Here is a 24,972-nt window from a genome sequence, read left to right as displayed (position 1 = left end):
ATACTAACTTCGAAGTAAGATGATTGTCGTTTCTGCTGTTCATATGAACAGGAAACACTCACCCAAACGCAACTGTCTAGGCTCACGCGAATCTCAATTTTGTTGTGAGTATAAAAGGAAATCACGTGCTTCTTTTTCGCAGTTAGAGTTTTGACTGATCGCTGAGGTAGGTGCCAATGTGTTTTACCGACATATGATCACAACACGGATTACAAGTTCCTAACAATGACAAAACTGGCGTTTCATGTAACATATTACTATGGAAAACTATGGAAAACAGTCCTCCCGTAACCCCGTATTCTTTTGGGAAATCATTCTAAGAATATAGGTCCATGTGTTTTGTTCGTTTGGGTATGTTTGTTGTTATTTTTATAATAAAAAGGACCAAACCTACCCTAAAACTAAATCTAAACTTTCCCACAAAAATATCACCTTTATATAATCATGATAAATCGAGTACAATTCAAGCGGTGGTTACGGACGGAGGAACTCTCAGCACTTAAACTCCAATTCCCCAGGCTACAATGATGTCTCGACCAGTGAAGGTCCCGAGGTAGAATAGGCATTCAGCAACCCATGCTTGTCATAAAAGGCGACTATGCTTGTCGTAATAGGCGACCAAACGGGATCGGGCGGTCAGGCTCGCTGACTTGGTTCACACATATCATCGGTTCCAAATTCCGCAGATTGATGCTCACGTTGGTGGTCACTGGATTGTCTGGTCCAGACTCGATTATTCACAGACCGCCGCCATATAGCTGGAATATTGCTGCGTGCGGCGTAGAACTAAACTAACTCTGTCTCCCGATGTCTTTAAGCCCCCCCATTACAACGTTCATGAGACTCTGGGGGGCACCTGGGATGGGTGTGACAAACACCTCTGCACTGTCATTGGTTCTCCAACCCGAAAGACTGTAATAATTCTGGATCGGAGAGGAGAAAAGTAATGTATTCTTGTGATTGTACCCAAGGAACTTTGTTTATCCTTATCGGCACGATTTCCTCCGGTATACCCTCTCCATTTTATCTATAAAAAATATTTCTGTGACGGGCATATTTATCATGTTGGAAATACCTTTTAGTATGTTCAGATCCTATTAAAGAAACACGTTTAAACTCTTATCAGATGAGTGATATGTAACCAAAATTATCATGAAATCTGTTTTTGTAAGGGGGATACGGGTGGAAGTGTTTTCTATTTCTAAAAACGGCGTAAAATTAAGCTCGCTCACAATACTACACTGAAAACCCGTATTACAGGATGGTCACTTGCGTGTATGTTTCTAAATGTGTCTACAGTTACACATTTTCACTTTCATCCACATTCGTGACCCGTGAAGATCATGGGTAGAATAGACCTTCATCAGCCCATGCTTGCCACAAGAGGCGACTAGCGGGATCGGGAGGTCAGGCGTGCTGACTTGGTGGACTCGTCATCGGTTCCCAGTAGCGCAAATCGATGCGCTTGTTGTTGATCACTGTATTGTCTGGTTGAGACTCATTATTTACAGACCGTCTCCATATAGCTGGAATATTGCTGAGTATGGCGTAAAACTAAAATCACTCAGTCCTCCACTTTCGTACACGGTGTATTTCTGTTTAGGGAGCGGTGCGGTAGTCTACTGGTTAAAGCGTTCGCTCATCACGCCGAAGACCCAGATTCGATTTCCCACATGGGGACAATGTGTGGAGACCATTTCTGGTTTTTGATGGTTTTGAATTGATGGAATATTGCTAAAAGCGGCCGAAAAGTACACTCACTGTTTTATCCTGTTGACCTCCTACCCTGTTTCGTGTGAACCACTTTAACCTCTATTTTGGTACAAGAGTCAATATGACTCAGTATATGATCGGTTGGGGGAACCGCTGCAGATGGTGCACATCTGGATAGATAACATATATGTTATGTAAATATGTGGAAGTTATCAGCAGGTATATCGTAAAGTTTATCAACACTGATTTAAATCAACGTAAATGCAGACAATATTTCTATTTCCATATTTCAGAACCACGGATCTCGTTTATTTGTGTGGTTTGTTCCAGCCTTGTCCGGCGAGGATGACACGGACGATGTCCTTCGCTGTGGCACTGGGCGTGCTTCTTGCCCTGCTGCCGGCTGTAACGCCGTACTACGAACTCGGTAGGCGCACAGTCACACACACTCACTCGCACTCTGGCGCATAGTCACACACTCGCTCGCACACAGTCACACTCACTCGCACTCTGGCGCATAGTCACACACTCGCTCGCACACAGTCACACACTCACTCGCACTCTGGCGCACAGTCACACACTCACTCGCACTCTCGCACACAGTCACACACACTCACTCGCATTCTCGCGCACAGTCACACACACGCCCTCTCTCTCGACGCACCCCAACTTCAACGCACCACTTGCACGCATCACTTGCACGACGCACTCCACTCTCGACACCACACACTAGACTCAATGGCAAAACACTCATACAAAACGACTACAGTGGGCTATTATTTTTGCTAGGAATAATGAATCCTTTATTGTAGTAGCTGAACCATTCCACTTATTGTGCTGACAGCCTTGTCCTTGAATTTGATCTTGACCTGTTTTAGTTGAATTTCACAATCCTCAGTGACTTGGCCCGTGAAGGTCCGGTGTAGAATACCTTCAGCAACCCATGTTTGCCATAAAAGGCGACTATGCTTGTCGTAAGACGCGACTAACGGGATCGATGGTCATGCTGTTGATCACTGGATTGTCTGGTCCAGACTCGATTATTTCCATATAGCTGTAATATTGCTGAGTGCGGTGGAAAACTAAACTCGTTCCTCAGTGACTTAAACATGTCCTTAATATCTACTCAGGCTTGCTGTCTTACATTCGAGTCTTCACAGTTCTCTGTGCTAGTCACTCGCTCACTCAAAGCTGTATTCTATTTGCAGGGAACTGCACGCTGTCCTGCAAGCCACCCAACATTCTATTGCGACTGTCTTGTCGCTGTTTAAGTAAGGATACAACTTGATTTAATCGTATAAATTCTTTATAGACCGGTTCACTGTTGCAGCAGTTAATGCGTGCAAGAATAGCCAGAGGAGATCCGGTTGCTCAAGGGATCGTAGCGCCACGACTGTAACAGTGATAATTAGAGTTACGGCCCCTTAGCGCAAAGGCCCGACAGTGCTAAGGCCGGACAGTGCTAAGGCCCGACAGTGCTAAGATCGACCTTGGCCAAGGCGGACGTAATGTCGTGATTGTATCCTGTTATAGTACATCGCTGATTTCATCAGCCATCAGTTGGCCTGTTCAAGGCACGACTTAAACGCTGCCCTTGTATATCCGAAACACTGTTGTATCAAGGTCTGTGCTACTAGTGTATGTGATGATTAATATATACTGAACAGCAAAAGAACCGCAGCTTTTTTATTTGTCAAGTTTTTTAATAGAAGACATTGCCATGAGCTCTTACTTTCATGATATGTTTCTTTCGAAATTTGCTTATCTCCTGCTCTTCAGTATACTTGCATCATGTCACTTACTTGCCACGCGAAACTGAGCTATTTAGACCCCAGTTCTGTTTCTTACATGTATGTTAGTGTTGCCGACCTGTGAAGGTACCGGGGTAGAACACGCCTTCAGCAACCCATGCTTGCCATAAAAGGCAACTATGCTTGTCGTAAGAGGCGACTAATGGGGTCGGGTTGTCGGGCTTGCTGACTTGGCTGACACGGCTGACACATGTCATCGGTTCCCATTTGCACAAATCGATGCTCATGCTGTTGATCACTGGATTGTCTGGTCCAGACTCGATTATTGCTGAGTGCGTCGTAAATCTCACTCACTCTGCATTTTTTACTGTTTAAGTAACACTTTGGAAAGTGTCCGGATTGACAATGTCCAGACTCATCAGGTTCCAAAGTTAATGAATTTGCAAAATACCTTCCGTATGAGCAGCTCGTTTCCCTAACCACCCTGATAAACAGATTACAGCTGTAATACAATTTTTTTCAGTTTTATTCCTTCTATATGGCAGAAACATTGGATTTTATGACATGGTTGATGTACCTTGTGCATTTAAAGAAATCTTTTGCCAACATTTGAATCGTTTCCAACCGTTTAAGCATGATATGTATACAGTGACACTGAGTATAGCGAAAGGAGAACATGTCATTAAATAGTATAACTATTATATTGTTAGATGAACGATATTTAATCAGTTTTGGAATATTGAGCGTGATGCATTGTTCTGTGGTAGCTATTGACGATGGGTTTCCATGAAGTGCATATGTATTTATCATGGTACTCTTTGATATGGCGGACCCGTGAAGGTCCCGGGGTAGAATAGGCCTTCAGCAACCCATGCTTGCCATAAAAGGCGACTCAGCTTGTCGTAAGAGGCGACTAACGGGATCGGGTGGTCAGGCTCGCTGACTTGGTTGACGCATGTCATCGGTTCCCAATTGCGCAGATCGATGCTCATGTTGTTGATCACTGGATTGTCTGGTCCAGACTCGATTATATACAGACCGCCGCCATATAGCTGTAATATTGCTGAGTGCGGCGTAAAACTAAACTCACTCACTCACTCACTTTGATATGGCGACCCGTGAAGGTCCGAGGATGAATGTGTTCAGCAAACCCATGCTTGCCATTAATGGCAGCTATGCTTGTAAGAGGTGACTAACGTGATCGAGTGGTCAGGCTCGCTCGCGTGATTGACACCTCATCTGTTCCCAGTTGCGCAGATCGATGCTCATGATCTTGATCACCGGATTGTCTGGTCAAGATTCCGTTTACAGACCGCTGCCATATAGCTGAAATATTGTTGAGTGCGGCATAAAACACTCGCTCACCTACGCACTTTGATGTGGCATATTGGCTAGTATATGTGCATCCTAGACTGTCAATATGGACATTAGAAAACGTGAACAGTTGATTATCTTCACTAATCTCGTGTTGAACTGGACTAACCGATTGCATCATTCCATCAGACCCTCTCCGTGACAAAAGAGATGTTGATGATCGCGGAATGTATGACGACGGGGGCGGTACGACAACACCCAATCCTGAGACGGAGGAAACAACGCCCAACAAAGAGGAAACAACCCCCAACACCGAGGAAACAACACCCAACCAGAAAACACAAGAAACAACGCCCCAAGACACCCGGGAAACGACGCCTGATGAGTCAACTAATCCCCCAACAACTCCAAACGAGGAAGAGGAAACGTCACCGTCTGCAACTACACCGCCGACTACAAAACCCAAACCGGTTCGTCGATCAGTTTATTTTTTCGTGTCGGTTCCAAGTTTTCAACTTTGGCCAACCGGGTTAACAGTCTGATGTATGGGATATGATTTGTATGATTGTGAAAACCATGATGTAGGATTCTGAAAATCATTAGTCTAACTGGGACATAGCTCAGGCATTCTAGCTAGAAGTTGAGGGAACCTTTGACATATAAGCTGGGAAACTTTTGATCTTGGACGTCAACCAAACATGATCAGTTGCCCTGCCTGTTCATGAAGACATTTGGGCTTCCCTCAATACAGGACCCGTGAAGGTCAGGGTTAGAATTGATCTTCAGCAATTCTTGTAAGATGCCACTGACAGGATCGGGGATCATCCTCGAGAGTTGCCTGTTTATTCTGCTGCAATAGCGGTCGTTTGATAAATGAAATGTATTGCATTCATGGCAAACAAGGATAAGCTGATCACCGACCTGACAATTGGTGACAATTCAGTATGTCTGACTGCCGTCCACTGGCGCCTGCCAATGTGAGTGAAGGGACCCAAGGTTGTCCGCGACCAAATGTAGAGCTTACTACACCAGCCACATGCGTGGAGAGCAACAGATATTATTTTTGTAAAATGAGGAACATGTACAAAGCTTCATGCAGAAAATTCAAATCTAACCTGTGTAATAAAAGACTGAACAGATTGAATGATTCTATCAACAATACTACTATGTTCTGGAAACAAATTCGTTCATTTAGAAAGAGATCAAATCCAAAAAGTAATATTTCAAAAAGTGCATGGATGACGCATTTCATGAGGGTTTTTTCTAATGATGCCGTTTTTCCAAGTGATGGTTACACATTCGATGATGATAACTTCCCTTCGAATGAATTTGACACTGTTGATCAAATGATTTTGGAAACGCACATTTCATTTGATGAGATTAAGAATGCTATAAGTAGCTTAAAGAGCGGAAAAGCAGCTGGTCCCGATAACATTATAATCGAAATGGTTAAATGTTCTCAAGCCGTGTTAATGCCCTTCATCCATAAGTGTTTTAATACTGTATTCGAAAGTGGTTCGTTTCCCGAAAGTTGGTCTCGTTCAGTCATTATACCTATACATAAAAAAGGGACTCAAGACAATCCAGATAATTACAGAGGCATATCTTTAATGACTGTTATTGGGAAAATATTTACAACTGTTTTAAAAAAAGAATTTCAAACTGGTCAAATATGAGAAACTTAATTCCTGAATGCCAGGCGGCTTTTAGAAAACAATATTCAGCCATTGATCATATCTTTACATTATATGCGATAATACAAAAATGTCTGTCGCGTAATAAAAACAAACTCTATGTAGCATTTGTTGACTTTAAGAAAGCCTTTGACTCTGTGGATCGTTCTAAATTATGGTACTGCTTACGAAAATCTGGTTTACAGGGGAAAATGTACACTATTTTAAAATCTATGTACTTGAATATAAAATCATGTGTTCGTTGTGGTGATGATGTCACCGATTTTTTTGACTGCCCCATGGGAGTTCGGCAAGGGTGTATTTTAAGTCCAATATTGTTCTCCTTCTTTATAAGCGAACTGTATTATGATATTTCTAATTCAGGCAAACATGGTGTGCAAATGGTTCCAGATATTATTGAAATTTTTATCCTCCTTTTTGCCGATGATGTAATTTTAGTGTCAGATACTATTGTTGGTCTACAAAACCAACTGAATATTTTGGAATGTTATACAAATGAATGGAAATTATCTGTAAATTTTGAAAAAACAAACATAGTTATCTTTAGAAGAGGGGGCCCTGTGGCCTCTAAAGAAAAATGGTTTTTGAATGGCAAACCTCTATCTGTTGTTAACCACTATACCTATCTCGGACTAGTGTTTTCTCATACCATGAACTTTAAAAAGAGTGTTATAGATTTGAAATCACGTGCTAAGAAGGCTCTGATTAACGTTATGTCAGTCTCCCAAAATATTGGAATTTTAACCCCGAAAATATATTTTAAATTGTTTGATGCACAAATTCAACCGATTATGCTCTATGGTTCTGAAATTTGGGGATTTCAACGTTATGAATGCCTGGAGAAACTGCACCTTTTAGCATGCAAAAGATTTTTAAATGTAGCGCAAGCAACACCATCTTGTATGGTTTATGGAGAATGCGGTAGATATCCGATCTATATAAATTCTCAAATCAGATGTCTAAAATATTGGTTAAAGATTCTTGGAATGCATGAACAAAGAATCCCAAAACTAGCTTATAATATGCTTGTATTTTTAGACGCTAGGGGTAAGACAACATGGGCTTCCTATATTAGAAATCTCTTGTTTTCTCATGGCTTTGGATTTGTTTGGCTAAATCAAACAGTTGGTAATATCAGTCTATTTCTTAAACAATTTCGAGATCAATCTGTAAATATGTATTATCAAGAATGGCATTTCTGTCTAGACAACAGTTCGAGATATCAGTTGTATAGATCTTTTAAGAGCTTAATCCAACCAGAATTATATCTGTCTGTATTGAGATCTAGAAATATCAGACGTATATTTGTTAATTTTCGATTGGGCCTATTAGACTTATCAGTCAATAAGGGCAGACGACTTTCAATAGAGAGACATTTAAGGTTATGTCCATTATGTAACTCGGCCATAGAAGACGAAATCCACTTCGCTTTTGTGTGTCCACATTACACTGATTTAAGAAAAAAATATATCCCAAATAACTACCTGTTGAAATATCCATCAACTGCATTTACTTCCATTCTGTCCTCCAAAAATGAAAATGTAATACGTAATCTTGCCCTCTATGTGAAACATGCTGTTAACCTTAGAAGCAATATTTTATCTGCACTGTAAGTTCTTCCGTGAAATGTCTGTAACATGTGCTAACAATGTACTTGTATTACTTGTATATGGGCCGGAGGCCTTAAGTACAATAAATATCTTTGTCTTGTCTTGCCACATGCGTGGCGTGTGCTGTTACACGAGAAATAAATTTCATCGCCATGCACTGCACGTGCAGTGGCCTACATCTGCTCTACCTGATACGAACCAGATGAGTTGCTCATTACCGTGTACCGCCTACGCGTTCTGTGAGCTGGTCTAACTTAACCTTCTTTGCCAGTAAGTTGATAATCAAAGCTTCAATGGAGGGTTGATCCCAGTGTTTGCCAAATGACAAATCAGTTATTTAATTTTCCTACAGCCTTGCGACCCTCGCTACAAGAAGTTCTCTAGCACCCATACCATGTGTGGAAAAGACGTCGGTGTGGACGCCCCTCTAACTGAGGAGTGGAAGCAGAGGATTGTAGATCTCCACAACAAATGGCGCAGTAAGGTGGACCCGCCGGCCCCAGCGATGCAGAAAGTGGTGAGTGGAAGTATTAAGTATGCAAAACGGTTAGACTTGAGGACATATGTGTATTATGGATTGTATGGTCAGTGTTCACTAAGGAAACATCAAATATTCATGTAAACGACCCGTTCGTGATCGGCATAATTAGTTCTTTATATCCAGTTACGGGGGCGGGAGCGTTGCCTAGAGGTTCAAGCGTTCGTTTGTCACGCCAACTTCCGGGTTGGATTCTCCGCATGGGTGCAATGTGCGAAAACAATTTCTGGTGTCCCCCGCCGTGATTATTATCGCTAAAAGCGGCGCAAAACAGTACTCATTCTAGTACTCGTTATATCTAGACTCGAACCTGAAAACTGGCATTTTGGTCTGTACAATGCAGTAACTGCTTGGAACAAGTGTATGAATCGCTCAAGACTCGGCTGCATACCCTCTTTATCAGGATAAAAGCATCTAGAAATAATAACTGTAAGCGGAAAGCTTTATGGTTTATAACAGTTAAAGAACTGTCACGGGTGGCACTGCCGTCTAGACCTGTATTTCTTTGTTCAGACTTACCTCCGTTTGGCACGTCACAATCCCGTGATCGTGGGCCAGATTTACTCATCGCTCAGAATATCCTGCCAGATTTATCAGTCATTCTGTGTTGCAGTCGCGTTTAGTTCACCAACGGCTCTGGCAGGTTTAAATGACAAAGGTTAAAAGTGGTATTCCTGACCTGTAGAGACAAATAATAAAGTTTGACATCAATAGTATCCTACTAGCATCATGGTCCCTGCTTTGAGTAGCTATTTCAGTACTAGGTCTAACAGGCGAGCAACAGGATCAGGTGGTCAGGCTCGCTGTGACACATGCCATCGGTTCCGAATTGCGCAGATCGATGTTGATGTGATTGTCTGGTGCAGACTTGATTATTAACAGACAGCAACCATAAAGCTGGAATATTGTCGAATGCGTCGTAAACCTATATTCACCCTCGGTCTAACTTCTGTACTTTCACATGGATTTACATACCGATGTGAAACGGGCCCCAACTCTTCAGGTGCATGGTAACCTTCATAAGCCAACACGACTGGTTTCAGATCTGGGATGATGAGTTGGCGGCCATAGCGGGAAAGTGGGCAAGGAGGTGTATCCTGGGACATGACAAAGGCTCGGAGAGAAAGGCAATCGGTAAGAAGTCCCTACTAAACATGCATCACGTATATATGTACATGGTGACATCTTGATAAGAATACAACGTTGACAATCCCTTTACTGACTGGAGTTTCCTGACAGCGTGCGCTACCATGCCATCCCACTTAGAACATTTTCTTTCAAAGGTATTTAACACATGCTATATTTGGGACTACGCTGTCTCATGAAAGTAGATTCTAGGTCGAGTTACATGCAGAATTAAATACCACTTAACTCGGGCACCTAATCGCCAGCAATCGGTCGTCTAACCCATTAAGCCACCTCGACTTCCAGACTGGAGGTATTTTACTGAGGAAGTTAAATCCCCAACATGTTATCATATTTAAGGATATTTGCACGAAAGAAACTGGTAAGATGGGACAGGAAACCCCAGCTAAATGTTTAGTTGCGGACAAAACCATTTATGTATATTGTATCTGGATGCAGATAATGCTGCCATATGTTTCGAGATGAGTTATGTCCGCCTTATCTGACCTGCTTTATATGACGTAAGACGTGCCTGTCGCAGTTATGTACATATTTTATTCCCTAATGTCTTGTTTCAACAAATCAAAAGCGGCGGGTTGGGAGACTTGTCAGACGCATGAATCCAAGACCGACCTTGAATTGTTAATCTTCAGGAATGCCACTGTATAACATCGGCCAGAATCTGGCACGTCGGAGCGGCGAGTTCAACTTCACAAAAGCCTTCCTAGCCTGGGTGAAGGAGATCAAGGACTACAAGTATGGGAATGGTTCCATCAACGGCAGAGTGGTGGGCCACTACACACAGGTACGTGTTCGTCATCTCCGGCACCCGTTCAGGTCCCGGGTTTGCCATAAAAGGTGGCTATGCTTGTAAGAGGCGACTAACGGGATCGGGTGGTCAGGCTCGCGGACTTGGTTGACATAGGTCATCGGTTCCCGATTGCGCAGATCGATGCTCATGTGGTTCATCACTGGATTGTCTGGTCCAGACTCGATTATTTACCGACCGCCGCCATATAGCTGGAATATTGCTGAGTGCGACGTAAAACTAAACTCACTCACTTGTGTCATGGTAGCTTGGCGACCATGGTAACGTTTGATGGGTGTTACAGGTGGTGTATGGGAAGACAGTCCGTATCGGTTGTGGCCAGGCCGCCTGCGACGAACATCGGTACTATGTGTGCAACTATGCTTCAGGGTGAGACATCGTTTCGTTGTAACGGTAGAACAAAAAACAATAAACGTTTAGCTGAAATGGACCACGTAGCTTAATAGTCCAGTTCTTCTACATTAGTAGCTCACGACACATTTGCTGTCTATATTGGCCTATCTGGAGTCCGCTGCATTCATCATTAGTATGTGCTTGGCTGTTCCAGACAAACGAACTTCCACACACCCTATTGTACCGGGGCCAAGTGTCAAACCTGCGGCAGCAACTTCAAGAAGGCAGGACTCTGTGGTGAGTACCTGGGCTTAGGAAGTCCTTCATGGATAACATACGGGTTTCCTTGCTAAAACACATTTTATTCGTCTGGTTTCTGCATAGTATGTTTTATGAGTTTTTATTTTTAATTTTATTTTTTTTACTAAATTGATGCAATAATCATGTAAAGATCTTGCGAGTTGTTTTAGTAAGCATCAGACATGTCGCTACAATCTATACATTTGTTTTCGTGACACCATGGCAAAGATGTTAGAATAAACTACTTGTATCAGATTGCGGAGGACGTATCTGCCAGTGGCGAGGAACTCTTCAGCCGAGCACCTGTACCTGTAGCTGCCCGAAAAGGACTTCTGGAAGTAGTTGCCAAAAACGTGAGTAAATGTTATATTTTTTAGGCACCGGAATAATATGCAATCATGCTGTGCAGGGTTTTAGGAAAATAAGTTCAAAGACTTTCATGGGAGGATCGGAACGGTGGGGTAGCCCTGTCGTTAGGGGTTCATTCGTCAAACAGAAGGTTCGATTCCCCACATTATATGAAGCCCATTTCTGGTGTCACCCACCGTGATAAAGCTGGTATAAAACCAAACTCGCTCATCAATGCATCCAGATCAATAATACTAAACTGCCATGAACACGCCTCCGTTGTTCGAGCAGATAGTAACGTCTTATACATTAACCACTGAGGTCTTGGTATACCCAAGATAAATCCGACGATTTGGATCGGTATGTTCTCTCATAAGAAAAATACTACAGATCTCACTTAATCCCATATTTGTCGAAAGCGACGTCTGTCCATATAGAACTCTATAGTTCAGTAAAATAATCAGCACGACTTTCAAACTCAACTTCACCTTTCATACCAAATTTCAAACAGTTGAGTGTCCTTTGACGGAGCCGGCGCGGTGTTCGAATCCAAACTGCCAGTTCTTCCCGCTCTCGTGTCCGATAGCATGTGGCATGTGTCCGAAACCAACAGGTAAGTTATAACAAAATGTATGTCACCACTACTGAGAGGTATGTCTTTGAAGTGGAGTTTAAGCTGCAACGGTGTTTTAGCTGCGCGTCAATTTAGCCGCTGCAGAATTTCTGCATTACGTCACTACTGGTCAGATGGTAGGGAATATTCCTTTTGTGACAGAGCTCTTTGTACGTATGTTTTCATAATGCCCAAATCACATTCTAACCGGTTATTTTCCATCTACGTCTTTCGAAGAACAAACCACTACTCCAACAACTACTTCAACTACAACAACGCCGGCCTGCACCAGGAAATGTCCAAAGAACAGTGTTCTGGATTCGAAGAAATGCGAGTGCAAGTGTAAACCAGGATGGTATGGAGAAAAATGCGGTAAGTATGTTTCTGGCAGCGTGGAAGTTACAACTGGAATATCGATTTGTGATGAATATTCTGGTCATGAGTGCTAATGGTTACAGAAGGTCCGTGTGAATCACAATCTAAGTACACTTAGTCTCATTGTATTTCGTTACACTCCACCACTGAGTCTAACAAAACCTAGATGGTCGCGTCAGCTAACCTTTGAGCAACCAGTGACAGTCGAATCAAATGCGAAGACGGTTAAATAGATTTAACCAATCAGACAACGGCTACTATTTAGGGATCGGAGGGACTTTCAAAAATTTCAGTTCACCGACACAGATCTCTCCACAAACAAAAATCAGCATATAACAGTTATTTGACCTGCAGTATATACGCTTTGGGGGGTTTTGTTAACATGGTTACCAATAGCTAATATTTCCGCAAGATAACCTCCTTGAATATTGTCAAAAACACTATTTTCAACGACTGTTTACTCGCCGTTGTTATGGTTGTACGTACACCGTGTGCATCACCCGGAAGCGATCGTACGCTAAATTGCATTCGGAATCGTTCGGGTAGGAACCTTTTCGAGATGAAATGTTCAAAAGGGATGTGCGAATGTGCACTTTCGCGATTTGGTCATCTGTGTTCTCAAAGGTTACCTGACGCGACCTCCCGTAAGGCTTTGTTAGACTCAGTAGTGGAGTGTAACGAAAAGTACTGAAGTACTGAAGTTTACTTAGACTGGTGTGAATCTATATGATCAGTACAAAGAGGTATTGGTCCCTTCAGTGAGCAAGATGGAATAGTGGTCCCTTTCGTGGGTGGGATGGTGGATCCTTCGGTGGTAAGACTGGAATGGTGGTCACTTTGGTGGGTGGTCCCTTCAGTTGGTAGGCTGGAAAGGTGGTTCCTTCGGTGGGTGTCTTGAAATGGTGGTAGGACCAACACTCCCTATGTCCTCGATATTTTGCTTCCAGATTGCAACCTAAAGTGTGCAAATGGGGGAATCTTGGACAAGCCGAGTTGTACGTGTCGTTGTGTGGCTGGCTACAGGGGAGATGACTGCAGCAAAGCACCCTGTAATCCGGACGACTGCGTAAATGGAACATTGGACAAAGCAACCTGTGCTTGCAAATGTCTGCCAAACTGGCATGGCCCCAAGTGTGGTAAGTATTAGTGCGATAGTCCAATAACTCGGGGTGGGGAGGCTGGGAGAGGGTAGGAGGTCACGGGCTATCACGGGGGAATGCGATGGTCCAGGTTACTAAATAATGATGTTCATTTTCGTTACTTCAGACTGTGATCTTACTTGTAAGAATGGAGGTACCTTGGACGTGGCAACATGTCGATGTAAGTGCGCCGGTGGCTACCGAGGTAAGGATTGTAGCAAGCCCCCATGCAAGACTGACTGCGTAAGTGGGAAGATCAACCAGGAGACGTGTGCTTGCGAGTGTCAGAAAGGCTGGAGCGGCCCTACCTGTGGTAAGATATATTTTATGAAAGGCAAATAGCTTTGTACTAAATGTATGTTATGACCTGTCACATGGATGACACATTTCACCTAAGTTATCAGGTTGTGTAATACTCAAGAAGTGTAAAACTGTTGATATGTTTAGTGTTTCTGAAATGCGACATATGAGAAATATGAGCCGGAAATAGGGACATGTCCGAAGTCACTTTCGGTTCTTCCCACTCCAGACAGTAACAACTGTGGAGACAACGCTCCTCAAAGAAGTGTACTGTTTAAAACACAAAACCTGTTACAGACTGCAGTCTACAGTGCGCCAACGGGGGTACGGTGAACGGAGCACGGTGTTTCTGCACCTGTGCGGGAGGCTTCAGGGGTCTCGACTGCAGTAAACCCCCATGCCAGACTAAGTGTATCAATGGCAAGGTGAACCAGGGAAACTGTGCATGCGAGTGTACTGAAGGCTGGAGCGGTTCCTCTTGTGGTGAGTATGCCTGGAATTTCCATACTGTCCTAAGTCAGAGCCTCGTCATGTCAAGGAAACTGGATTAAATCAATGGCGCGATGAGACAATACACTCGAGGCCATCATCGTGACTTCAGACTTTTAGTGACATTAAAATTTACACGTACTACTTTAACAGGAATCAGGTTCAGTTTAACCTAGCGAGGGAAGAATTAAAACTCTTGGTTCAGATCCAAATAGCATCCGTAGCGCCAGGAACTGTCATAGGTTCAAAGTCTATTATGTCGTTGTGCTTGTAACACTTTGTGGGTCGGGCCCCAGGGTTAAAATATGATTTATCAGAAGCTTACGGTAAGACGGCTCAAGACTTACTAACATACCCTTCAAAACAAGTAGGGGAATTGTACTTTCCATGTACGATTGTCGAAATTGGAAGTTATATGGGATTGAATCAATGTTGATACAATGATGGATGTTTTGAGAATGCATTATTCACCACATGGATTTCACTCAAAGACCATGCACAGATGCGAGAACGTTATAAGAAAAGATGGTCAACAGTGATTTATGCACGTGCTTACCAGGCATTGTTTGCGTGTGTTGATAGTGAAATGCTGCCCTAGGTGAATGTCATTGCAACGTTTCTCGATAGTTTTTTTTTTATCTACCAGACTTCAGTTCAGGTTCCTTTACTTTTTTGAAGAGTATAATGCATGTCTTTGTGAGCGTCTATCTGCGTAATTACGATACAATGTCAGTCATTGGATTATCTGGTCCAGACCGTTTATCTAGAGTTCTAGCAAATGCTTTGTGAATCCTTCTCAAATGGTTGTAGCACTTGGCTGACCCATTATTTTAAGGCGCACCACTGTTGATGAATTTGACTTTCAGATTGCAGTCTTAAATGCAAGAATGGAGGAAAGCTGGATGCAGATAAATGTCTGTGCACCTGCGTCAACGGTTACAAAGGCTCCGACTGCAGCAAGCCTCCATGTACCACCGTCTGTGTCAACGGGAAGGTCAACCAGGAGAACTGCGCCTGTGTGTGTACCAAAGGCTGGAGTGGTCCTAAGTGCAGTGAGTACCCATACCAGTATTGCCTTGTATAGAACTGAAAATGGATCAGTAAACCACGTGAACTGACTTTAGTGGAAACGGAATCATCTGGGTACATTTGTTTTTGTTTGTTTGGGTTTTTTCCCCTGTTTGGGTTTTTTCCCCTGTTTGGGTTTTTTTTTTCTTCGTCCCTGCGATAATACAACATGGTGCGTTGAGACAGTATTTGACGCTTGCGGTACGTCTCTTTACCTCTAAATCTCTACAGTAGGACGTTTGTAGATGGATAGTAATCAGTTTGCCGGCTGGCCGTTGTATTGCGGATAGCAGATTGGGCATGGATAATATAATTGTATGAATCTACATGCGTTTTATCATTCAGACTGCAGTCTTAAGTGTTAAAATTGGAGAGCTTTGGACAACACTTCATTTCAGACTCGTTACCTGTGGTAACCTTTTTGAAACTGTACCTTCTACTTGTTTGAATCTATTCCAGATTGCAGCCTCACATGTTCAAATGGAGGAACTCTGGACAAGGGCACGTGTCAGTGTGCATGTGCAGGAGGATACCGTGGTGCCGACTGTACTAAGCCTCCATGTAAAACTGAGTGTGTCAACGGGAAGGTCAACCAGGAGAACTGTGCCTGTGAATGTACGGATGACTGGAGAGGCCCCAAGTGCGGTGAGTCCAGTATCACCTCTGCCGTCATCGGGTGGATAGTTTGAGGGTTGATAATACCAGTCTGGTACCTTGATATTAACAATTCTACCATAACGTAAGTAAATACTGGATTGTGATTGGTCAGTTAAAGACATTCAAGGTTGTGTAACCACGTTGCATACCTCTGATTTTCCAAGACAATATCTTCATCTCATAATAAATCTGTAGACTTTCTAATTGTAATACTGTCAAATAACACTCCTACCATCTTTTAGCCCGTTCACATGAAGTAGTAACAACTAACAAAAAGAAAAATCGTCGACTTGAACTTTCTAGACATTACTACAAGAAAGCAGCAACTGAATCTCGCTTGTTTTTTAGATTGCAATCTAAAATGCCAGAATGGAGGAAAACTAGATGAAGACAAGTGTCAGTGCTCGTGTACCGGAGGATACCGGGGTGCCGTGTGCAGCCTTCCACCATGTAAAACCGAGTGTGTCAACGGGAAGGTCAACCAGGAAAACTGTGCGTGTCAATGCAGCAAAGGCTGGAGCGGATTCAAGTGTGGTACGTCATTCGTTCTCATTGTTGTCATCACTTTTGTTGTAAACAGACGTTCCCAAAATCATGTAAGTTCAAATGTTAAACAATTTCTTTCGTAAATCACATCTGACGAGCTCATGGTTCTCGAGTATACGGTTCGCCGCCTGTGGGTACCGAAACATATGGTTTAGATTAAATAATCGTTTTAAAAACACAAAATGGAAATTCCGGTTAGATGATATATTTTTCATTTATCAGCTGTGATATGAAGTGTACATGTCATTGTCAAGATTACAAATCTGTGTCTAGTCATAATAATCGGAGTGTATACATTATGTTTTTAACCGCATGTTCACGTGCATAAAAGATGTGTCCCATACAGCGATTACGTTGACAAAACGACTCATCCCTTAACCCAGCGTCATTAATAGACATTGAAGTTCGTAATTTGTGCTTAAACTGCAAAACTCTACTCTTTACACATCTTAGTACAAGCAATTTGACACATACATATGAATATCAACGGACAATGTTTCTACATGCTTTCAGACTGTAAACTCAAGTGCCTTAATGGAGGTTCCTTGCAGTCGTCCACCTGTACGTGCACGTGTGTTGGTGGCTACCGTGGTGCTGACTGTAGTCTGCCTCCGTGCAAGACGGTCTGTGTCAACGGAAAAGTCAGCCAGAAGAACTGTGCTTGCAAGTGTTCAGAAGGCTGGGTGGGATCCAAATGCGGTGAGTTGCAATCAGTCTCGCTATTCATCAACACAATATTAACCAGATTTAGCTGTCATGTCGCAAATTCAATCCCGAAAACTGCCAGGAACAGCGATTTTTAAGTATCGACTAAGCAATAGACTGGATGGATTCCATAAGACTGAGCTATGTATGTCACTGTATATTGAGAACAGTAGCCATAGCTGATTTTATGAAATATTGCGCTATATTCCAGTGTTCTACAAAATTACCCAAACAATGGACTTGTATGATCGCCCGGCCGGGTCAAGCTATGGCAGATGAGTAGCCAAGTAGTTATTGCGTTTGATGAAGACCCGGGTCCGATTCCCCACATGGCCACAATATGCGAAGCGCATTTCTGGTCTCCTCGGCGATGTGGCACAAAATCTGTGCACATTCTTTTACGGCGCACTTATGTTAATGAAATTAACTGTCAGATTGCAGTCTCAACTGCATATGAAAACGGACAGTTTCCTAGTGACAAAATAAAGTGACTTTAGGTTGAGATTACAAACTTTGTGTGAAGCAAAAATTGCCACAAGCGAATGAAGTATTCATTTTGTATTGAGTGAATAGTAACGTTTCTGTGCTGGTTTTAACTGGAGCATATAAACTCATAGAATATAATAATGGAACTCATGAAAGTTCAAGTGTTCGTTTATGTTCCAGAATATTTTCCACTATTTCACAATAGTACTTGTGAAAACTTGGGAAAGGAATACTTATACTTACATATGTTCCTTTTTTTTGTTCCCATGAGTATATATACCCAAATCTGTTAATGATAATGAACTTTGTGGGTATTTGGCATCGAATACTTAACACATTGCTATTTCACTTTTTAAAAATGTCCCCAACCAATGGAAGATGTTCTACTGTTCTCTATACTGTTGTGTGAAGTCCTTTTCTTTAGTATGGGTACTGAGGGTACAGCCCTCATGCTCGACAGATACCGGCAGTCGTCTGTTCGAATCCAACTTAACATTTCTGTATTGGGCTTGTCTTTGATTTAACTAAAACTGGAGTTGTAACTTGGTCCTGGATCGTGAGTGTACCTTTAAATGTTACGCAAGGAGAGTGATTCCCTTTGTTTCAGACTGCAGTCGTACATGCTCGAATGGAGGAGCCTTGGACAAAGAGAAGTGTTCGTGTACATGTGCAGGTGGTTACCGAGGGGCAGATTGTACACTACCACCTTGTAAAACGGTCTGTGTCAACGGGAAGGTCAACCAGAAGAATTGTGCCTGTGAATGTGCAAAAGGATGGTCTGGCTCCAAATGTGGTAAGCTCTTAGTTCCTCTTCACCATTTTTATCTACATGTGTACCATCTAAATGAGTCTACGATGCTGTCGACCAACTGGTTGTGACATTCATAGCGCCTGTTTTTAGCGCTCTAACGTCATGTTCAAACCAGTGGTGCAGTGCTTTTCAAAGAGGTCAAATGTCGCAATGTATGCACGTAGTGTTTGAAATACTGCACGTCTGCAACCTGTTCATGCTGGCTTTTGTCTTCGTTTAGAACATGAATACATATACTGTCGATTTAGCATTCTCAAGAATTCATCTTGGTTGATGCACCTTATTTTCCAATGTTTGTAAACCTAAACAAAGCAATTCTATTTTTACTTAAATCGTTGCAATATTTCTTATTCAGATTGTAATCGTAAATGCGCCAATGGGGGTACTTTAGACAAGGAGAAATGTAAGTGCACGTGTACCGGTGGGTATCGAGGAACCGACTGTAGTCTTCCTCCATGCAAGACTGCCTGTATTAACGGAAACGTCAACCAGAAGGACTGCGCCTGCGAGTGTACAGAAGGCTGGAGGGGTACAAAGTGTGGTAAGTTGTCTGATCCTCCATGTCGTTTTACAAATATATTTAATGGACATGGGTCGGTGAGGTAGCCAAGTGGTTAGAGCGATCTAGGGTACAACGTGTGAAGACAATTTCTGGTGTCCCCCACAGCGATATTACTTAATGTTGGTAAAAGGCGGCACAAACAAAACCCGTTCACCATAATGTAAATTGTACAAGGGTCACTTTCCGTATGTGTACACTAGTTGCAAACATCTTTGCAAATGATCACTGTGTCTCCTGACACAAAAACTGAACCGATGCACAAAAGCATAATTGTACATAGACTTTGACTAATTTGTTATAGATTGCGGCAGAAAGTGCAGCAATAACGGCACCTTAAATGTCGACAAGTGTGAATGCACGTGCGTTGGTGGTCACCGGGGTCCAAACTGTAGCAAGCCTCCATGTACCACGCAGTGTGTCAATGGCAAGGTCAACCAAACCACGTGTGCCTGCGAGTGTACAGCCGGGTGGAGTGGTCCCAAATGTGGTAGGCAGCCATTGTTTAGTTCTCACTCGTAATGTCAAGCTATTAGAAAATATCAAGTGTAGTAATTTTGAATAGAGGAAAGATTTTTTACGTATCGTTCTTTTATCAGTATAGGACCAGTGGGAAAGCCACGTGGTTAAAGCGTTAGGTCATCACGTTCAAGATCCGGTTCGATTCTCCACATGGGCATGTGTGAAGAGCATTTCTGTAGTCCCTCGATGTGATATTCCTTGAACATTGCTAAAAATGTAAACCAAATTCACTATCAATGTAGGAATATAAAAATGGCGTTTCTCACAAAAATGAGTTTGACTTTAATCATGTCCGCGCCACTCCTGTAATTGGATCACGGGTACAAACGCACGATTTACTTAGAAACTGACCATTCCTTTTTGTAAAAGTTTAACAACCACTTTAATCTTCGTTTCAAGATTGCAACCTTAACTGTGCCAACGGAGGAACCTTAGACAAGGTGAATTGTCGATGCGCGTGTTCTGGTGGCTACCGTGGTTCAGACTGTAGCAAGCCTCCGTGCAAAACCGAGTGCGTCAACGGGAAGGTCAACCAGGAGAACTGTGCCTGCGAGTGCACGAAAGGATGGAATGGTCCCAAGTGTGGTGAGCTTATGCACTTTGTAAGAGTTAATCAGGACGTCGATGTACTGAAGAGATTTTATACAGAGGTGCTTACCTGAAGCCGTGGCATTTGTAGTCATGCCATCCTTCAATGGAATCATTTATCCGTTTCTCTGGAAGCACATTTCCCATGATTCTGTTAAAAGCTGCATAGTTGATTGGTGACAACTTCATCATTGGCCGAAGATGGATCATATCATTACTTCCAGACACTAGTCACTATCTTCACTCATTCCATCATACGTACTGTTCTGATCTGATTCGCATTACCGCAAACGTCATATAAACACGCAGACCCTCGAAGGTCCGGCGTAAAATAGGCCTTCAACCCATGTTTGCAATAAAAGGCGACTATGCTTGTCGAAAGTGGCGACTAACGGGATCGGGGTGGTAAGGTGCGGTGACTTGGTTGACACGTCATCGACTCCTCTTTACGCAGCTCGTGCTGTTGATCACTTGATTGTCTGGTCCACACTCGAATTACAGGCCGCCGTGTAGCTGGAATACTGCTGAGTGCGACGTAGAGCTACACTTACTCACTCGCATAAACATGCACAAGTACACCAGTGTCTGGATGATTGACGGCTGTGACATTTCTATTCAAGATTGTGATCTGCAGTGTGACAATGGAGGCACATTGAACAAAGAAACCTGTAAATGTGCATGTGCCGGCGGATACCGAGGTGCAGATTGTAAACAAGATCCTTGTAAGACCGAATGTGTGAACGGGAAGGTCAACCAGGAGAATTGTGCCTGCGTTTGCAACAAAGGCTGGACTGGTCCTAAATGCGGTATGGCAATTGACGCTTATATAGCAATTCTAGTGCTGTTTTAATATGACCGGTTCGTCCGACCTTTCATCACTTCCATGCATGTGTTTGTGGGGTTACGACCTGATATTACGTTTAATGATTTTTACCTTCAAAAATCATTTTTCAGTCATCAGGTTGTTACTTTTGTATTCCAACAGCATTGATACAAGAGGGACTAACTAGATCGGATGGTCGGGATCGCTGACTTGTTTGACACATGTCATCATATCCCAGTTGCGTAGAGCCATGTTCAAGCTGTCATTAGATTGTCTGGTCCCGACTCGATTATTTACAGACCGCTGCCATATAGCTGGAACATTGCTGACTGCGCTGTAAAGCACAACCCGCTCACTGATGAGGTTCCGAGCATTTATACATTAATTTAAAATCTGTGAAAGGCAGATGCTACAGGTAGATCAGTACGTTTACTTTTCACCTGGTGTCGGGGGATAATATAATATTTTTCGGTTTTGCACATAATGGGCTCTTGTTTCTGAGATTTATTCTCTGGCACTGACATCTATTTAAATATTACAGACTGCCAGCTGACATGCAAAAACAATGGAACGTTGGACAGCAAGAAATGTGAATGCACATGTGCGGGTGGTCACCGCGGTGCCGACTGTAGCAAGCCTCCATGTACCACCGTATGTGTCAATGGTCAAGTGAACCAGGAGAACTGTGCCTGTCAGTGCTACGAAGGTTGGAACGGACCCAAATGTGGTACGTAATTCTTCAGCAAACCCATGCTTGCCAGAAAAGGCGACTACTGTGAGAGGCAACTAGCGGGACAGGGTGGTCGGGCTCGTTGATTTGGTTCACACGTTATCTGTTCCCATTTGCGCAGATCGATTGCTCGTGCTGGTAATCACTAGATTGTCTGGTCCAGACTTAAGCCACCGTCATCTGGCTGGAATATCGGTGAGTGCGGCGTAAAACTGTACTCGCTCGCTCACTTCAGTCCCGACATAACTGCAAACACGGAGACTGCATGCGTTGTACAGTGGATGGGGCGTCTGCTGAGAGAAAAGTTGGTACCAAAACTTCAATTTCACATGTCCAACTAGCACACCTGGCTGTGGCACCTCTCGTGACGTCACGCAGACTAATACTAGTATTCCACGTGTGAAAGCTTGTTGATTACCCTGGCTGTTTCACCAGCAAGCGTCTCAGCTTCATCTAGCTGTCGTCGTGAAAGCTTATTCAGATGATTCTAAACGTTTAATTAGAAACGTGTTTAATTTTTACATGAAACAAAGTTTGAGATCGATAGACTCACTAGATGAAGAGTTATTTACGAAAAGCGGGGTCCACATGTATTTAGTGCCAAACTGTAGTACCTGTATCATACGGACTATACTGAGTAAACTGTTTAGAGAATATTGCAGTGGCCCTTTTTAAAGTCAGTACAGTGCCATATTACTCGCCCGTTGAAGAGGCTACAGTGTAATATTTTCACTTCAATATTACACTAGTGTAATACCGCTTGACGTATTACCTCAAAATGGTTCAAAGTTGTGACGTCACAATGCTAATGTTGATGTCGCGATTTTACTAGACCTTGCTTGACTTGAAAGCTGAGTCCTCACACTGTAAGCAATTTCACCGCAGTTTCTGTCAATTTATGTTGACGAGTAATAAACAGAATACTAAACTCGCTTCCGTGAAATACCATTTTCATTAAACTCTTTAAAGATTTAGTATCAAGCTCGCATTCGCTCGTCTGATACCAAATCATTAACCCGTTTTAAAAGGTCGTTTAGTTTCCTCTATATATCCCTCATACTTCATCAATGCAGGTATTTTGAAAGGATTCTTATTCCAATACCACCTCGATGGCATTAGCCACACCTTGTACTGCATAACATGTTACGGTTACAATGTTGCCGTGACAAAAGGTGTGAGAAATCCCCTCAGAACCGGCAAATATATAAAACAGTTAGACGTTTGATATTTTCAAAATATTTGTATTCAGCGAAAACAAGGGCAAGATACAAAGCAAAATATAGATTCACATTAGCACTTTCATGTACAATAGTACTGAGTCAGTTCTAAAGTAATGGGTCACAATATAATGTCAGCTCACCGAAGTCTTGGTGTGAGAGTGAGAAACAGTTATGCAGAATGTAACACAGCGAGCTGTCAGGCAGCGGTTATGTAGATCAATCATTGACGGAGAGGCAGATATAGTCCAGTAGTCCGTGTATTTCCATGTCAACACGACAGTCTTTATGAAGCCAATAATTCGTGAAAGTTCGAGCACGTACGACCATCGGCATCAGCGTGGAATCCTCTAGCAGTCTCCCGGAAGTGCGTACAAATAATCAAAACTCAAGAGGAGGTAACTCTAAAGCACTTCCGGAAAGTCTGCTGCCAAAATAGAACTGCTGAAAATTTATGATGCGAAATGTGATCAATAATAATTATCATTCAAAACACTAAACGTGACCCAACAATAATTATCACTTAATTAATAATACAATTTACAGAAAATACTCTCGTAACAATAAGGATATGACAATGTGAGCGGCAACGCTAATAGTTACCAGAGTCCCAACAGGTTTCAGTGGCCCAAAAAACTGGGTAATCAGTCTCCAACATCGCCAACAGAAGTCTATCTGGTGTTACTAGTAGTGATATTGCTGGGTTATTGCTAAAAGCGACGTAAAACTAAACTCACTCAAGCATCCTTTGCATTTAAGATGCAACTAATAAATGTCGCTTGGATTGTCTAGATAGTTTAACTTTAGTATTGCTGGCAAGAAGCGGAAAATATTACATTCTACTGGCATAATGTAACTTACATGTATATTAAGTATAAGCTATTCTAAATGTTCTAGACTGTAGCCTGAAATGCCAGAATAAAGGAATCTTGGACAAAGCAACCTGCAAATGTGCATGTACTGGTGGATATCGGGGAGCAGACTGCAGCAAGCCTCCTTGCACAACGCCATGTACCAACGGGAAGGTCAGCCAGGATAACTGTGCTTGTGTGTGTAACGAAGGCTGGACTGGCCCAATGTGTGGTGCGTGTATTCTACATTACATTACGCATTTACATAGTATATAATATTATGTCTGCATTTGTCTGTTGATGTTGACTGACAATTGTTAAACTCATTAACTGGTCTAATCTGTTAACCCGTTTCATCTCCCCCTTTCAGATTGTAATCTGAAATGCCAGAATGGAGGAAAATTGGACGAAGACAAGTGTCAGTGCTCGTGTACCGGAGGATACCGGGGTGCCGTGTGCAGCCTTCCACCATGTAAGACCGAGTGTGTCAACGGAAAGGTCAACCAGGAGAACTGTGCGTGTCAATGCAGCAAAGGTTGGAGTGGACCCAAGTGCGGTATGTGAAAAGTCAATTATGCTGATCATTCTAGTCTTCGAAGTTCTAACTTACGTTGTGTTATACATATGCCAATAAAACAATGTGTATTATCAATTGCCTCACGTGTTACGCTTCCGTGGTGTAGTGATTAGAGCGTCCGCCCGGAGTACGGTCACGGGTTCATCCCCGGTTGCGTCATACCAAAACGAAATTCTCGGCATTGCTGGACACAACTAGAACTTGTCAGCTCGGTGTCTGAGTATGAAAACTTAACTGCGATATGATATCTCGATGAGCTACCACTATAACAACAGCTTAAGTCTAGGCTGGCCAAGCAGCCACACACGCACGCATGCGCCGTGTCATGCATTCTTGAATACGACCCTCTCTCGCCAAGCCT

The 24,972-nt window shown here is 42.8% G+C and overlaps 1 protein-coding gene across 1 annotated transcript; it reads left to right on the top strand.

Annotated features, from left to right (window-relative positions):
• The first annotated feature begins 138 nt into the window (after nucleotides 1-138).
• LOC137267770 (multiple epidermal growth factor-like domains protein 10) lies at nucleotides 139-24,598 on the top strand. Its single transcript, XM_067802216.1, has 27 exons — nucleotides 139-166; nucleotides 2,044-2,140; nucleotides 2,922-2,984; nucleotides 4,968-5,248; nucleotides 8,435-8,599; nucleotides 9,664-9,754; nucleotides 10,399-10,550; nucleotides 10,858-10,943; nucleotides 11,122-11,204; nucleotides 11,462-11,560; nucleotides 12,067-12,168; nucleotides 12,406-12,540; nucleotides 13,491-13,679; nucleotides 13,810-13,995; nucleotides 14,280-14,465; nucleotides 15,338-15,523; nucleotides 15,999-16,184; nucleotides 16,545-16,730; nucleotides 17,256-17,441; nucleotides 18,541-18,726; nucleotides 19,100-19,285; nucleotides 19,608-19,793; nucleotides 20,225-20,410; nucleotides 21,034-21,219; nucleotides 21,778-21,963; nucleotides 24,081-24,266; nucleotides 24,405-24,598. The coding sequence occupies exons 2-27, from the start codon at nucleotides 2,059-2,061 to the stop codon at nucleotides 24,596-24,598; spliced, it is 4,140 nt and encodes a 1,379-aa protein (XP_067658317.1). The 5' UTR covers nucleotides 139-166; nucleotides 2,044-2,058.
• Nucleotides 24,599-24,972: the final 374 nt, after the last annotated feature.

Source organism: Haliotis asinina, chromosome 16 (genome assembly GCF_037392515.1).
Source record: "Haliotis asinina isolate JCU_RB_2024 chromosome 16, JCU_Hal_asi_v2, whole genome shotgun sequence".
NCBI classification, from domain to species: domain Eukaryota; kingdom Metazoa; phylum Mollusca; class Gastropoda; order Lepetellida; family Haliotidae; genus Haliotis; species Haliotis asinina.
Note: the sequence above shows the minus strand (reverse complement) of the source record. Positions and strands in the feature narration are given on the sequence as shown.

What these genes read in the sequence shown, in the direction of transcription:
- LOC137267770 (XM_067802216.1), top strand. Translation starts at nt 2,059, where the DNA reads ATGACACGGACGATGTCCTTCGCTGTGGCACTGGGCGTGCTTCTTGCC. An exon ending in GTGTGCAACTATGCTTCAGG is followed by an intron (nt 10,944 to 11,121) that starts GTGAGACATCGT and finishes TGGCTGTTCCAG; the next exon opens with ACAAACGAACTTCCACACAC. An exon ending in GTGGAGTGGTCCCAAATGTG is followed by an intron (nt 19,794 to 20,224) that starts GTAGGCAGCCAT and finishes CTTCGTTTCAAG; the next exon opens with ATTGCAACCTTAACTGTGCC.